The sequence below is a fragment of the Mauremys reevesii genome, linkage group 2, assembly GCF_016161935.1.
Source record: "Mauremys reevesii isolate NIE-2019 linkage group 2, ASM1616193v1, whole genome shotgun sequence".
NCBI classification, from domain to species: Eukaryota; Metazoa; Chordata; order Testudines; family Geoemydidae; genus Mauremys; species Mauremys reevesii.
This window is the reverse complement of record NC_052624.1, coordinates 271553226-271570282: the sequence shown is the minus strand read 5'-3', so window position 1 is coordinate 271570282 and position 17057 is coordinate 271553226. Positions and strand designations below refer to the sequence as shown.

The following is a 17057-nucleotide window of genomic DNA, read 5'->3' as shown; positions in this document are numbered from 1 at the left end:
GCTGAAAGCAGCTACTTGTACTGGGTAGAGGGAAGGAGCCAAAGTGCCTCGAGGTCTCAGGTTATCGGTTGGACGTGTTTTCTCCAGTTGGTGTTGTTAAGCCCCATGCAAAAGCTTGAGCAGACTATTCCTGATGCCCAATACCCTCTCAACACAGGTCCCACCCTGAGCACCCACCCTTGGCAGCAGAGATAGGAGGGGAGGAGAGATATGTACAATACCCTGTGGGTTAAGTATCCCTCATAAATATATTTATTAGCAACAGAAAACAGTATGTGAACTATTTCCTCCTCTGGGCTTCCTAGCGTCTGTGTCTGTCTTGTAGGACTGTAAAGCTCTGCAGGGCAGCGACAGTCTTCATGTGTCTGACGAAGTGGGTATTCACCCATGAAAGCTCATGCTCCAATACATCTGTTAGTCTATAAGGTGCCACAGGACTCTGTCGTTTTTTTACAGATCCAGACTAACACGGCTTCCCCTCTGATACTAGTCTTCATTTTGTGTTTTTACAGAGCCAGGAGCACATTGTCAGCACATAACAAATATTAAACAACAACAACTTCCCACATCGCATTCTACCAGCAGGCTTCACCCTAACCTGCAAGGGCCACCTCTAGAGATTGAAGTTTATTTTTTAGTATTCTATGGACAATCAATACTTGGCCTCTCTGTCAAGGCTAACAAAGATTCCAATTAGTGCTAATGTGGTGGACTTGCTGCTGCTTTGTTTTGTTTTGGTTATGTTGGCATGTGTACTGTAGAAACTAAACTGAGACCACGTAACACCACACATCAGATAAACTGGTTAGACCACTACCATCTTGAGACAGGACATTGAGGGCTCCATATCTGAACAGTCCATTGAATAATCTAGTCCCAAGCCATCTTCCCAAAACAGAACTAGGTTTAAACTCCTTATTTAAAAACAATTTTCCTATGTCAGCCATCCAAACCTATCAAATGTCATTATTCCGAACATTAGCTTAATTTTCAACATCCTGAAATTAGACCATTAAAGCTTAAATACCACCTGACAAACTAATCAGCTGGTGACTAAGAAAGTGGTGGCTGATGGCTCCAGGAAGTATTTTTTTATAGAAAGAATTCTGCTACAGTGACACCAATACCCTTTCAAATAATTTACCCATGTACGCTCCATCACTACAGTAACAGGAAAGGAGAAGATAACACATAAATTACACTTTTCCTAGTAAGCAACTTTATCTAGTCTTCATTTTGAGGTACATAAGAGGAGGTGGATAATCATATGAAATAGAAGCCTAGATATACTTCCTATTAATAATCACAACATGTTTTGAAAATTATAATTTCATTTGTACCTAAATAAATGCTATTTCACAAACCTGATATTTTAATTTCAAATGTGTAAATTATCATACCTTATAAAATAAAATGTTGATTTACACTAAATAGCCATAAAATTAAGTAAGAGGTGATCATTCAGAGCCTTTTAAACCAATGTAACCAACAGAGCAATATCATTCATAATTTAATAATTTGTATAAACTAAATACTGAGAAAAATGAAACTTGGTAGTGACTCTGTAAAGGAGTTTTTAATTGACATTTGTTTCCTGTTGAGGTAACCAGATACGACCTCCTACCCACACACAGCAGCAACGTGTGAATCTATGCAGGAAGTGCTATGCATGCTGTGAGTTGTGTGTGTACACCAAAGACACTGAAGGACCAGATGTGAGCAATCAATGTCTATATCATTACCTCAGAGGTAAGTTTTGAAACCTCCATGAAATAATGGAAAGACTGATTTCAGCTCAAATATATGCAGACTACATCAGTTTTGCTGCCTTAATTATGCCAGCATAGTTAAAGCAGCATAGATCCTCAAGTGCAAATACATGTATATTGGTATAAAATAGCTTATTCTAGTTAAACCTATTCCAGTTTGGCAATGCCTAAGAACCTATACCACTATTAAGTGTTTTATACTGGTATAACACTGTCTACTCTACCATTTTTACCAGAATAACTATGTCAGTTAAAAAAAAAAAAATCACAGCCCTTAACATTGTGTCAAGTATCAGAGGGGTAGCCGTGTTAGTCTGGATCTGACAAAGTGGGTATTCACCCACGAAAGCTCATGCTCCAATACGTCTGTTAGTCTATAAGGTGCCACAGGACTCTTTGCTGCTTATCCCTTAACATTGTAATACCTTTAAGCATAGATAAGCCCAATATAGTCAGGGCTTTCCTAAAAAATATGGATTTTGTTTTTTTCATTTTTGGAGCTTCTGCACTCTGAAGTATTTACGTGAAAATATATTTTCAAATATATATCATTGAAATTTTAAACAGACTCTTATTTTCAATCTGTGCATGGAAACTAACTCTTCTAAAAGTTTAGAGTAATGAGAACATTAAGGTTCTTGTTTGCCTATTAGGAAACAGAAGAACTCCACAAAACTGACTGGAACCCTACAGGGGACAAGCAATGGCAGAAGTCATTGGAGAGAAGGGCATGACTAACGATTGGAATAAACTCTCAATGAATGCTGAAGACAGGGGTGTAGATGGATCTGTGAACTGCTGGAAGGCTTGGTTTGCTAGTACTGCGTCAGGAAACTTCTGAAAAACCAGGTAGATGAGGACACTGATAATTCAATATACAGAAATGGCTAGCTACTGAGTTACTGGAACCAAGCGATCAAAATTATCTGACATGTCTAATTTTGAAGAAAATGGTAGAAAACAAGGGACTGAATGGACTGGATCATTAAAAATAGATAATTGTGTTAAAGTATAAACACTGTCAAGAGTTGTTAAATTGCAAAATAGGAAGACTGCATGTTGATATTTGCATTTAATTTCCATAATTGTATAAAATTTGCAGAGTATAAGGTGGTTTTTGATCAAAACAAAGCCTGTATTTTACACAAAGAAACCTACAATAAAGCACTAATGGTACAACTGCAATAGGGACTTAACAGTTTACAGGCTGTCCATGGATACTTGTCACAGTCTGATTGGATATCAGACTTGTTTTAACTCACAAGAACCAAAGACAAATTTGGAAAAATAATTCTGATAAAACTATACACCTTTTCCATTACTCAGTCAACATAACTCCTAACTACAACTTTAGGCTGAGCCCAGAACAAGAAGCGGCAGCTGAGATACAGAAGCTAAAAAGGTAACATTGAATTCCCTCTTTGCACTTAAAACTGAAGATACTGTTCACTACTTCAAAGAAGAAGGTGGTTCTGTTTCAGTTAGTGGCATCAAAATGGTGGAAAACTGTGGAAATAATGGAAGACATGACAGTTGAATTTAGAATTTTGTCAGTTTTCAAAAGAACTGCACTTTGTCCTGCCAGCTCAATATCAATCAACCATCTTTCTAATACATTTATACTGATCAGGTTTTGAACATCTGCAATAGGTTAGGTGCTGGAAAAGCAAATAAGATTACTCAGATTGTCAGCATTTTGGGTAGGGGACTGACTTTTCATCGTATGTGTGTGTACCTTGTCTAGAATGCACAGGGGGACACCATCCCCAACTGGGATCTCTAAGTACTACCTCAATACAAATATTAAATAATAAGTTGAAGAAAGTGTATCAGTATCTATATGCAAATACCAAAGAGAGTGGTAGACCTAAGTAGTTAATAGTCCGAGGAACTGGATTATAGTGTTATTGTGTTTTACTTATAGAATCACAAGCTATACATTTTGGAAAACATACCTGCCTTTGCTTGAAGCATACATGTAAGAAGTTAATTGCAGAGTATGTGTTTTGCACTTCATTGCAGAAAAGCTCAATTTTCTACTGCCCTCCCATTTGAAAAGCAACATGTTAATGGTTTGACAAAATAAAAGCTTTGCTAAGAATGAATAAATATTTAATGTTCTTTTTCCACAATTAAATATGATCTACTTTTTTTAAAAATGTTTTATCTCGTACACTAGAGTCAAACACTTCCAGGCCCATAAATGGCATCACTTTGTCCAAATGGCCCCTCTATCTCTAGCCTCAGAAGTCATGATAAACTTAATACATTTCAGTTTATTCAAGGTGAGAAAAATACCATTTTAGTTTGAGTCTTGGGGAAATACCATTTCTCTTTATCTAAATATTACAGCTCCACCTGCTTCTGTACGTTGTGGACAATAATAGGAATACTGGTAATATCTTGCACTTTTATAGCACCCTCTATCCCAGGACCTCACTGTGCTTTATTAATATTAATTTAGCCTCATTACACTTTTCTGAGATAATTCCATTGCACAGATGTGAAAACTAATGCAGAGAGAGAGAGAAAGTGACATGCTCAACATCAGAAAGTCTTTGGCAGAGCTGAGAAGCAAACCCTGGTCTCTTAACTAACTGTAAGTCCCCTGAGACAAGAGCACACTTAACTTTCACATGAGATCATTTTCCATATGAGAAGGAGGAAATGTTATACTGTAATTTAGTGCATCAGGTTCACAGTAGCATGTTTGAAATTTCAAACAGAAACTTTGGCAGATTTGACTGCTGGAAGATTATCTGCCAGTAAAACTGGCTGCCACTGGCAAGAGAATAGTAAAGATTTGATGATAAACCTCTTCCATCAGAATATGCTTTATGAATGGCAATCACCTCGTTCAGATCTGAATGCTAAACTCATCTCTGTGCCCAAACTTTCCCATAATAAATGCCTTATAAATAATAACTAGTAGGGAAACAACAGAGCTACATGTCCTCTACTCTCAGGAACTCCTACAAAACTACAGTGAATCTGGACAGACAGGATGTTTTTACATAATACCTATTATACTCAAGAATTATACCAATCATAAGTTAAACATTGCTATTTCTATAACTGTGCAGACCAGTAGAGAAGGTATATGTACTCAGAAACAGCTCACAACAGTATGACTGGAAATGTTAATGTTTGGCAGCGCATTTCAGTTACCATGCTTTCTTACTGTCAGCACACTAGAGTGACCAGACAGCAAATGTGAAAAATTGGGATTGAGGTGGGGGGGTGATAGGAGCCTATATCAGAAAAAGACCCAAAAATCAGAACTGCCCCTATAAAATCAGGACATCTGGTCACCCCACAGAGCCTTGGGATCTTTAACTTCTACTTGGTGAATCACCAAAGTTGTAGAGGTTTATTCTGTTCAAATATACATCAAGTATATGCTTCAGAGATTTTCCAGAAAATTTCTGCTGTTATTGCTGGCTGCTCATCTAGAACAAACTATCTTTGAAAGCTAACTGCACCCAGCTACAGCAGCTATATGCTTCCAATGTCCAAATTATAATGGAAGAAAGCACTCTTCAGTAGAAAGATATTCACCAATAACTGTTCTTTGATTACATTGCCTCTATAATGTGGGATGTGTATCCCTAGTCCTGCAAGGTCAAAACGATCTAGAAGAGCAACTGAACCCTTTTGTTTAGATCTGAGGCTGTCAAAAATCAGTGTGTATTTTCTGGGGGTAGTTGAGAAACATCAGATTCAATACTTCATAGAATCATAGAATCTCAGGGTTGGAAGGGACCTCGGGAGGTCATCTAGTCCAACCCCCTGCTCAAAGCAGGACCAAACCCAACTAAATCATCCCAGCCAGGGCTTTGTCAAGCCTGACCTTAAAAACCTCTAAGGAAGGAGATTCCACTACCTCCCTAGGTAACCCATTCCAGTTCTTCACCTCCCTACTAGTGAAAAAGTTTTTCCTAATATCCAGCCTAAACCTCCCCCTCTGCAACTTGAGACCATTACTCCTTGTTCTGTCATCTTCTACCACTGAGAACAGTCTAGATCCATCCTCTTTGGAACCCCCTTTCAGGTAGTTGAAAGCAGCTATCAAATCCCCCCTCATTCTTCTCTTCTGCAGACTAAACAATCCCAGTTCCCTCAGCCTCTCCTCATAAGTCATGTGCTCCAGCCCCCTAATCATTTTTGTTGCCCTCCGCTGGACTCAGCCTGTGCTCCCAACAGATTCTGAAACTGCAGTCCTCCAATGAAGACATTGCCACCATTGGCTTCTCAAAGGATGTGGAAGAAGCCAGCCTAAATTCAGTACAATCCGTGACTTCGACATCATCAGCCATCCTCCAATTCTGACAGGATTTCTGTCTAGGTTATCCTCATTCCTGATCAAGGTGGTAAGACAACATGGGTAAAAGAACTCTAGCAGAAAGTGGTATGGGAGAAACCTATGTACGTAAATGCCTATGTAGAAGATCAGACCCCTTCAAAAGTGCATAAGGGTCTTCCAAAGCTGAGAGCAGACCAAATGAGCTTCAAAGCCTGTCCCTGATGATGCCAAGGCTAAGTTGGGTAGCCCTTGGAAGGAAGGACTTCTTCAAAGATGAAGAAGGAACACTATAAGGCAAACTTGAGTTATCAGGCTCAAAAGACCTATGACAAGTCATGGATGAATATGGCACAGACAGGAGCCAGGGGCCCACTCTAAGTCAAAAACACAGGCTTATCAGGACACCCAATGATTGGGTACTCAGATCCAAGACTCCCTATGGAAGCTTCAGATCCAAAAAGCTCAACTGCCTCAGACCTATCCTTCCAACCATAGCACATGTGCTGTTCAGGTGGCTGGTCTGCAGCATGCCACCTAGAAAACTCACTTGGGCTTCCTCAAGACAGAAAAACAGCATGGAAACTCAAGACAGAGCAGGTCCTCCTGTCTGACTTTGAGGCACTGGAATAAAGGAGACTTCAGAACTAGGGATGTAAATAACGTTTTAAAAAAGTAAACATTTAAACTATTAAAATTTTACTTGTTAAACATTCAATCGTTAGACTCTGCTGCTGCCCTGGGCACCCGGGGTCCTGGATCAATGCCTGGAAACTCCGCTCGCTGCCGGCCCCACCCCGCACTGCAGTTCGCGGCTGCCAGCATGCCCGGGACCTTAGGGGGGGGGCGGGGGGGGCTTGGGACCCCAGACCACGGGCACGTGGGGGGCCAGAAGCGAAGTCCCTCAGCTGGAGTTTAAATGTTAACCATAATACCTTACCAAGAAGACTGATACTGATCGGTTAATTGCTTAACTGGTTAACATTTTACATCCCTATTCAGAACAAGCACTGCCATCTCCAAGAAGCAGAATGATCAAGCCACAGACCCAGAGGGACAGAAACAACAGGTACCTGGCACCCACGGAATGATTCTCTCAAAGCTGAAGCAGACTACTTTGAATCTTATATGGAGTCAACAAGCACTGTTAACCTTAGAGAGACCAGGATCTGTAGAAATCAGATCCATCAAATTAGCTTTCACAGCCTCCTGCAGAAGGAAGAGCTGTAAATACTCTCGCTCATATTCTGGGCCCAAGACGTAAAAACCACAGACAAAGCGGCACACCTCAGGAAATAGTCTTCTCTGAGACAGAGTAAACAATACCAGTACCAACCTGTCAAATATTTCTGAGCCACAACATGCTTTGTTTTTTTGTTTGTTTTTTTTTTTTGGTCAGGATCATCCATAGGCTGGACTAAAACCAGGCCCATTCACTGAAGCAATATAATGACATTCACTGAGTGAAGAAACAGTTAGTGACCAGGACCAAACCACTCAGATCCTAAGCTAGTGCCAAGAGGATACTCTGCAACAAAGAAAACACCTAAAAAGCAATACTAATTACATTAAACTAACCAGCAATCACCCTGCTGAACACAGATTCAGCAGGAAAATCGGAATAAATAATGAAATTGTAAAGCTGATGGTCACAACACTTGCAGTGAGCTATGACAAAACAGGAACATGTGGTAGCTGATGCTGCTGATACCTCTTTTGTAACCTGGCTCTGAACACACAGATTCCTTGAGGGGGGAAAACATGCAGCCCCAATAGACACTGCTCTTCTAAATGGCTCTGAGCGCAAGACACTGGGCATCCACATTCAATAAGTGGGTTTCTGTACAAGTAATTCTCCATGGAATCTCTAGCTCTCCTTTTTAGCACCATGAGGGAAGTGTGATATGAAAAACTGTTACAGAATCTGAAGTACACACTACATTTCAATGCATTGGAGAATTCTTACAAATTACTGTTTGTAATATAGCACAATCAGACAAGAGAAGACTGAGTCACATGCATGAAGTTTCACTGGTGAAGTAGAGAAGAGGAACATTTAAAAAAATTTAACAAATGAAAATTGGAAATATTTATGGTCCGTTTTATCTTAAAAATATACACCTTATTTTATAGATTCATAGATTTTAATGCCAGAAGGGGCAACTATGATCATCTAATTTAATCTTCTGCATAATACAGGCCACAGAGTTTCACTAAATAATTCCTGCCTGGAACTAAGTAACTAAGGATGTGAATGGGCAAAGAAATCAACCTATGTGGAATCAACAGGAATCTGCATAGGGTGGTGGTATCTTTCCAAGAGTGCGGCCATGAAAGTTATTTCATGAATATATCACTATCTACACAATGATATTTAATTTTTCCTGATAAGAATGTACAGTCTCATTTGAACACAATACTTCAAATAGTGAGCTACAAATATTTAACAAATGTTTCTATATTTTTAATAATTTATTGAACAAAATTTTCTTTAAGGGAACAAGACCGTCTCCAAATTAATTTTTCAGGACAGTAAAAAGTTACTACTTTTTGCATTTTTAATCACTTTAGTTAAACAACTCTCAGGCCTTCTATACTGCATAAGTTAACTGAATGCATGACTTGAGTGATGGCATCCAACTCTGGCAACCTGCTACATTCAGGTGGGACCTATGCAGATCCCCAGTGTGGGGCTCTACACTGACACAAGGCAACAGGGTATAGGATCAGGGCTATAAACTAATAAATTACAAGGGGATTTTCAGAAATGTTCAACTTTGGCATCATATTTCTCCCATCGAGGACACTGGGAAAAAAATCCAGTGGATTTTAAATGAGAGCCGAACTAGACCAATGTTGACTTCTTTTGAAAATCCCACTCTACAAGCATTACTGTATTTTCCCAATGAAACAAATGAAGAAAAAAGTCAAATCAAGACTGGCTAAAGAAAGTTAAATTTATATTCCTAAATTTTAAACCTAAAGCTAAAAGACAAATGGGCATTCCTGAGTTTAACATTTGACAGCAAAGTAGCTCTGTGGATATTTATGCTCCTTTTCAAAATTGCTGCTCTTGAGCTTTCGATCTCTATCTGTAGTATAAAACCAGATCCACCTTGAAGAACATTAGAACCAAAGCACTAATGCCGTTCAAAGCTGGGAGAAGACAGAGAATCCAAAAGGATCCCAGGAGGAGTGGAAGACTTGAAAGCTTATAACAGAAAACCTATCCCTTCATTTTGTATGATTGAACACATACAATACACTTACATACCCTGCAGCTATAAACCTAACTGCTTGTGAACTGAATCTCTTTACCTGACGCTGTTGTAGCTACTCTTCCATCAGTTACTGCTTTGGAAGAATGATATGTAATCATCTGAGTATCTTCCTTTTCTTTACTGGGGTACTCATTACGGAAAGTGGATTCTGTGGATAATGGCGCTGTAACTTCCAAACTACGGCTTAAGTCAAGAGGGAGACATGGTCCACGCTTCTCAAGTGACATATGAGCAACATCAGGTACTACACAAAAGAAAGAATGTAATATTAACAAAGATATATAAGTCCAACAAACAACAGTATGGGTCGCAGTGTTACAATAAACAAACAGCATGTCGCTAAAGGTACTCAATGTTAGTCAAAGATCTCATTAGGTGAAAAAAAATGTGAAAGGTCTTATTCTTTATGATTGTTTCTCTTGGGTTGTTCTTTATTAGATTAAATACATTACCCTCTGATATTGATGGCTGTTGATTTTGAGCACTGATGGAGAACACTTTTCCATCAGTGACTGGAGAGGGAGAAGGAACTTTTTGTATAGACTCATCAGGCAACGAGCAAGTGGCTAAACGCTGTGATCTTCTTCTCCTCGGGCTATATTTGTAGGATCTAGGGGGATTCACTGGCTGTGACGGACCTAAAAAGAGATCTTTCAATGTTCATGAAGTAGAGATATGTCATAATCTTACGGAAATATTTTAAGATCTAGAGAAGGGTCATGCTTTAAATAGTTCTCTTCTGCAGAACTGCTAATCACATTATGCTTTGTAAAAATGAATAAAAACTATGAATATCTGATGAATGTTAATGTTTGAGGCAAGATTTTGTTTTTTTGCTTAATATATTTCTATATGAATTTGAGGATCTAGCCTCCATGGATACAGAGGAGGTCCTTATGCAAATAATCTATTTGCATTAAGGGGAGCCACCCCATAAATCAATGAGAGTGAAGACAGCTTATAGTTTAAGAAACAATAGGATTTCTAGCATAGCAAAATAATTGTCATAGTATTAAAAAGAAAAAAAAAAGCAAAAAAAAAGCATGGACAGCATTAACACAAAACTTTTAAAATAAATTCACAAAAGGTAATGGTTCATTTTAGTTCTAATCTCTCCACTTTCTGTTAAACTGATATTAACACCCTAGTAACAGCAAACACAGAAACATTAACTGTCAGTGCACTACATAGCAAGAAGTCTAAACCTCAGCATAAAGAATCTCAAATGAAGAGAAATATTTGTAGATATTATAGGCCTGATTCATTAAAAAAAATAAAACCTCACTTACGCATGTTTCATATATTGTACTTGGGGAAATGTGCTTTACCTGCATAAATTAGAGTTCTGTAAATCATTAATTCTTTTTCCTCCTTGCCTTACCTAGACTCCTTTGTGTCATACTGAGGATTTGCAGTAGCAAAAAAAATTACATTTTTAAAAAAGTCAAAAGAGGTGGGAGCTGTTACAAACCATAATAAAAAAAAAGTAAGTATCTAGGCAATGAAGTTACAGATTTTTTTTTTTAAATAGCAAGCAGATGTGTAGCTTCAGTTCAAAACACAAAACCTCCTCAAGCAAAACTACTTACCGACATCTTGGGGGGTATTGCAACATGTGTGGATGACAGTGTTTTGTGGGGGAAATTTATAACATGATTTAAAAAATTAATTATATTTATTGAGAGAATACAGAAAACTGAATTGGCTCATCTCCCTCTCCCATTCGATTAAAATTTGCTACAAGATTAAGAGATATTTATCTCCTCAAGAAGATGTCAACTGTAGATGTAAGGATGCAACATGTGATGAAGGAGTCCTCTTCAGGCCTTATTTTGTCACAGCTCTGGGAGTGAAGCAAAACTTAGGCTTTTGCTTTACAGAAACCCATGTTAGTTATAACTGTTGACCGCATGACTTCGCCTTCTTTGAGCAACAAAGTGTCTTTAAGAGGTGAAGTTCAAAACAAATCTGAAAAAGCTACACTATCCCTCTCTAGCAAAAATAAAAATATATAGAGTGAGCTTGTAATTGCTCAAAAATGTAATAAAATCATTCAAGGAAGTTATGCAGCAGGTAAGTTTCACCAACTCTTCTGTCCACAACAATATCTTGATATTTTGCAAACCAGTTCTATGCTTTAAAATGGCTGAACTACTAAGGTGTTTTCACCCTACACAGGGCAACTTCCTTTATTTTCCCATCAAAGAAGTTGACCCAATCTTCTCTCACACATCAGATTTAGAGGAAATATCATGTAATGTGAAGGACTGTGAAGCCAACAGGTACATCAAAACAGTTGACTGAAGGCAGAGTTCTTCAATGATGGAGAGGAAAGATCCGCAAGAAAATTGCACATATTTTTAATGAACCAGGCCCTTTAAAGTAGAGGTGTTTGTTTGTATCACTATTACCATTAGTGTGGAGATTCATACAATGGAACTTGAATCATTAAAAGCCATGACTTTCTACTACCATAAAAGTGCCATTATTACTTGCACCATAATTCACACACCACGTTACGTGATTTTACTTTTTATGAGTTTGAGCTAACCCTAATGCACCCGCTTATGTTTGAATTTTTTTTTTTTTATAAAAAAGCAGATTCATTGTAAAAAGCAACATTAATTTACAATCAATTATTTTTCGGTATATTTCTTATGACTATAAGTAATTATGGTATTTTTTAAAATGTCTGTGCTCACTAGTTTTATTTATCACAGAAGAAGGAAGCTGAGAGACCAGCGTCAAATCCTCGACTTGTATTAACTCTGGGGAAAGTGGTGATTTAGGGGGCTTTATACAGCCAGAAGAATCTCCAGATTCTTGTTTGCATTTCTTGCTGCGAGCCTTTCCTGAAGACAAAGTTGAGGATAACAGTGCAGGTTTCTGAGTGTTGGCAGAACTGCTAATATCAGCTTCATTTTTTTTCTGACTTTGAGGTTTAGGTGAAATCTCCTGAATAAATAATAAGAAATTGATACTTTTATTTCAGTTTCTTCACTGTGGTTCTTGTATTCTACTTTGATTTTTTTTAGCATCTTTAATATTCAAAAACATTTATTCAAAAACATTTTTAAAGCAACATTTATCATTTCCAATACAAATGAAAAACAGACTCAAATGTATCAAAGTAAAAGTTGAACAATCTGTTTGTTTTTAAAGGGACACTGCCAATGACTTTCATCCTTAAAAGTTTCTCTTCATTTCTCATTGTTTGCAATACCCTCAAAAAAAAAAGCTTGAAAACATTATTTTCTCTTACCATCTAATCTCCATTTGCAAATAGTGCATTTTGCTGTTTTTCTAATCCAATAAAATCCTTTTCATGTCCATCTCCCTCTCTCATTACAAGCCATCATCATCAATGTTTTAGGCAAGAATAAAGAATGACTTGGAGAAGAACACTGTTACTACTAACCAGAATGGGAAGTAGGTATGTTAGCTTTGTTGTGACCACATCACAAAACAGAAGTTTCTCAGTAAGAGTCATCAATTTAAAATAAATATTTAGAAGTTGGATGTCATTTTCCACAAAACTTACTTCAATTTTGATAAAGAATCTGAAAAGGTTGACAGTGTCCCTTTAAGGAAAGTCTTAGAACAACAAACAATGATGAAATTTGAGCACAATCCCTTTCAGTGCTGGGAGTCTGGATTTCACCACACCACTTGCTTGTGCTAATGTTTCATGAAATCGCAACTTCTAGCACCACAGGGTTAAATAGATTGCTAACTGCAAAGAAAAAAAACTAAGCAGATAAAATGTAGGTTAAAAAAAACAAAAACAGTTTTTGAAAAGCAAAATATGCTGCATTTTCTAAAGCTGAAAATGTTCACCCTTTTTAATGCATGTACTGAAATATTTAAAAACAATTCATCTGACTTTACAGCAATTAGAATTTTACATTTTTTGGTAGAAGGAGGTTCTCCTACAAGCTGAATAATCTGTAACAGTGTTAGTACTTGCCCAATGATGGCAGCTTGTACATATCTGAACATGACCTCAAATTCGTTCCATCTATTGCCCAGTTGAATATGCATCATGGTATTATGTTAGCTAACAAAACCATAATTATGAAAAAGTGTAAACTTTTGTTTCTAGAACGTGCGCGCCACTTTCTCCAAAAAGATTTCACTCCACTGACGATTTGGGGGCATTTCCCAGTTTTCAGACCTCCGTACTTCAGAGGAATGCATTTTTGGTATTGAACAGAAGCTCTCTTTTCCACTGGAACATGGGAGCTGCAAGTTCCAGTGGAAATATTTAAAAAAGCAGCACACATGACATACTTTAAAAAAGGGCACCTTTGCGTGCTACATGAATGGCATGCTGGAAGTACCATGTAAAATTCCGGTGCAAAGTGTCCCATTCAGTTATCCCCGTTTTATCCTTGAATCAGCTCATTATACACGTGATTTAAATGCAGTTTATTCATTTAAATAAAATATTCCATGAACTGTAGAGTATACCTACGCTGATTACAAAAGTTATTACCAGAAATTAATTAGAGCCATAACTTGTAAATAAACAATTTTATTGTTCATCTTCACATACGTGAAAGACATTACTACAGCGTCCATTACTTTCAAATTACAAAGTTATTTAAACAAGATTTAAAAAATTAAATTAATATTTTGATAAGGTGCTTAACCTCTTAACAAGGACAAACTAACATTAAAAAAACCTTAATGAATTAAAGTTATTCATCTAAGCAGGTCTTGCTCAAAAGGAAATATAACATTACATAACCCTAATACATTTAAACTACTGAATCTACATGTAATAGTCTGAGGTTTTTGGGTTTAAGACAGTTGTAAACTAAAAAAGTTATAAATATAATTTCATCAGCACAGTATGTTTTTGGCTGTTGGCCTGAATAGTACTGTGTCTTCTATTACATTATTTAAAAACACACTACAAGACATTTATCCAATCAGTATTACAGTGGTAGCAGACAGTACCTCTGTAATTAAGGGCTGTCAGCTTTGCCATTTTAGGGGTTTATAACTCGGCCATTTTAATTTACATTTGGGCTGGAATTTAGCAAAAAAATTTTTAGCTCAGACACTCCCACCCCGACTTAATCAGTTTATGTTTGAATGTTTTTTTGTTTTTCTTTTCAGTTAGAAGAAAGGGGCAAAGTAGTACATTTGTTGGGTTTTGGATGCTTTTTTTGTTTTTTAAGAACACATAACTAAAACAAGTATTTCCAAAAATGTTTTGCAGACCATTAGCCAGTGAATGGTGACAGTCCCTTCTGGATTTTTTGTTATTATTTCTAATCAACCAAGTAAAAATAGAAACAGCCGAGTTATTTTAGATTGAGAAGTTACTATTCAAAAGTTTCTTTTAATATGCACTGTAATCTATACTGTTGCATACAGTCTTAATAAATGACAAAATCCCATTCATTTCAATGGAACTCTGCACAGCAAGATTTACAGTGTAATGATTCTTCCAGAAATGTCATGCCGTCAGACATCTCACAGTTTTTTGCACACATAAAGTATTATACAAAAAGTACTAAGAAATTATAGCATCTTTAATATGCAAAAATTTGAAAAGTGGAATATCATGTCAATATATCATAAACCATTATGGAAAATATCAGTCAATGCATTGACACCTTAGTAGCTCAGAATTAACCATTACAGTAGCAGCATTAAAAGTAGAACCATAACTTTCCATTGACAGCACTCTGTATTGGATCTGAGCGTCTCAAATCCAGTGTCAATGGAAAAACCAAAGCAATGCCACTATATATCAGGACTAAAGAACCAGTTGCAAGAAACAGTATCAAAGTTTGGGGTAGGGATTGTTTTAAGAGCGTGGTGGGGCTTGTGAAGAAAGGAAGTGCTCTTTTTAGATGGTTTGTTTAAAACAAACCATTAAAACAAAGAAAATTCATACAAAAAAGCCATATTAAAACTACATTAAGGATCTTATTTAAGCCAACAAAAGCAAAAATATTAAGAGTTAAGGCTGCCACTTCATCCTTAGCTTGCTTTACTGTGCTTAGGTAGTCAGCCCTTTTAGCATGCAAGATCATGCACAATTCTGAGACTCAAGCAACACCTGAACACAATGGAATGAGCCAGAGATAGGGAGGCAACCTTCAATTCTTCAAATAAGTGGTTTTAAATCAGACCCCTAACATTAAAGTTTCTTTTTTGTACGTATTAAAATATACATCTTAGCAAAATGTATGGCTCATTGAACAGTTCATAAAACACGCACAGTCTACAACACCAATTCTTACAATAGAAAAGAAACTTCTTACAAAAGAAGTTATACTAGATGCCAAAACCCCTGTTTCAAACCACAAATCAAATTTGCGTAAGGGTCTTTTTCTTAGCCAGTTATAAGCATGGTTCCAGCTATAAAACCTTGGGGCCGCTGTTTCCTACCCTTTGATTCCTTGGAGACAGTAACTCATTTATGAAAATTAAAGTTAACACTGTCATTTGTGTCAATTTACTTGTATGCTTCTGGCTACGCAGAGATGTAAACATAAGATCAAATATTTAGTTCCCTATTGCTGTTTCTGAAGGGGAAATTTTGTTATGGATACTATATTTCCATGGCACACTCCAGTGGGAACCTTGCAAAAGAATCAAACTCTACCATTTCATACCTGCTCCAGGACTGGAGCTGTTTCTTTGTTGCCTTCCTTTTTTTCAGCACCATCCACAACAACAGCTTTGGATGCCAACAAACCTTAAGAGAAAAGTTGCACAGAGATATTTAGAATGGGTTGGTTTTTTATTTTATCATTTGCTATCACCAGGTTTTATGAAAAACATAAATGTGAAAACAACTTAAAACATTTTCATCTATAAAAAGATTCTCTCTGAAACCCCCTTGAATAGAGAGTCTTTATTTAAAAGAACAAAACTTATGAGACCCTGATTACAATTCACAGGTCCTATATTATAAATGAGGATTAGCACCAGCCACTCCAATTCCACCACCAGAGAGGGAAAAGGAGCTCTAAATTGTAACGCTACGACCCTCAATCCCAAAGCAATTGTGCTTCAAAACCAGGTCTACAGTCAAAGTAAGTTTTCAAACTTTTGATTTTAGGAGGTTATTTCGAATTCCTTCCTTCACTCATTCCTTCCACATTTGGTCTTTGTGTGCTTTCTTAATGGTTATAAATAGGGCACTACCAAATTCACGGCCATGAAAAACATATCATGGACCTTGAAAGCTGGTCTACCCCTTTGAAATCTGGTCTTTTGTGTGCCTTTATCCTAGATTATACTTTTACCCTATATAGATTTCATGGAGGGAAACCAGCATTTCTCAAATTGGGAGTCCTAACCCAAAATGGATTTGCAGGGGGGATGCGGGGGTCACAAGGTTATTTTAGGGGAGTCATGGTCAGCTGTGGATTAGCCACTTGGTCAATGGGTCCCCAGCCAATTGAGGTGCTCCAGAAAAGTGGGGACCCCCTTGCCCCGCTCACCTCACGCAGCGCTCCTGCTGGGGAACAAGGTTGGGGCACGGGGGCTTGCCCCACTCTGCCTGACTGCGCTCCTACCGGGGAGCAGGGGAATCCCCCGCGCCCTGACCCCACTACCCGGAAGGAGTGCGGGGGGGAGGGAGATAGGGGCGACTACAGTTGGAAGGGGTGTGGAGGGGCTCCCACTTGTTCTGGCCCAGGGCCCAGAAAAGCATAATCTGCCACTGGTCACGGTATTGTC

At 37.7% G+C, this 17057-nt stretch overlaps 1 protein-coding gene across 12 annotated transcripts in view; it reads right to left on the bottom strand.

The window, feature by feature from the left end:
• Positions 1 to 17057, bottom strand: part of PHF20L1 (PHD finger protein 20 like 1) — a 78217-nt gene that overhangs the window by 27567 nt on the left and 33593 nt on the right. For 10 of the 12 annotated variants that reach the window (XM_039525336.1, XM_039525334.1, XM_039525338.1 and 7 more), the window contains 4 exons: positions 15986 to 16068; positions 12053 to 12305; positions 9803 to 9988; positions 9388 to 9594 (listed from right to left, as the gene is read on the bottom strand). In XM_039525336.1, coding sequence (XP_039381270.1) covers positions 9388 to 9594; positions 9803 to 9988; positions 12053 to 12305; positions 15986 to 16068 — 729 coding nt within the window. Of the gene's footprint in view, positions 1 to 9387; positions 9595 to 9802; positions 9989 to 12052; positions 12306 to 15979; positions 16069 to 17057 lie in introns of those variants that run through there. The other 2 variants (XM_039525341.1, XM_039525346.1) reach the window with 2 other exon arrangements.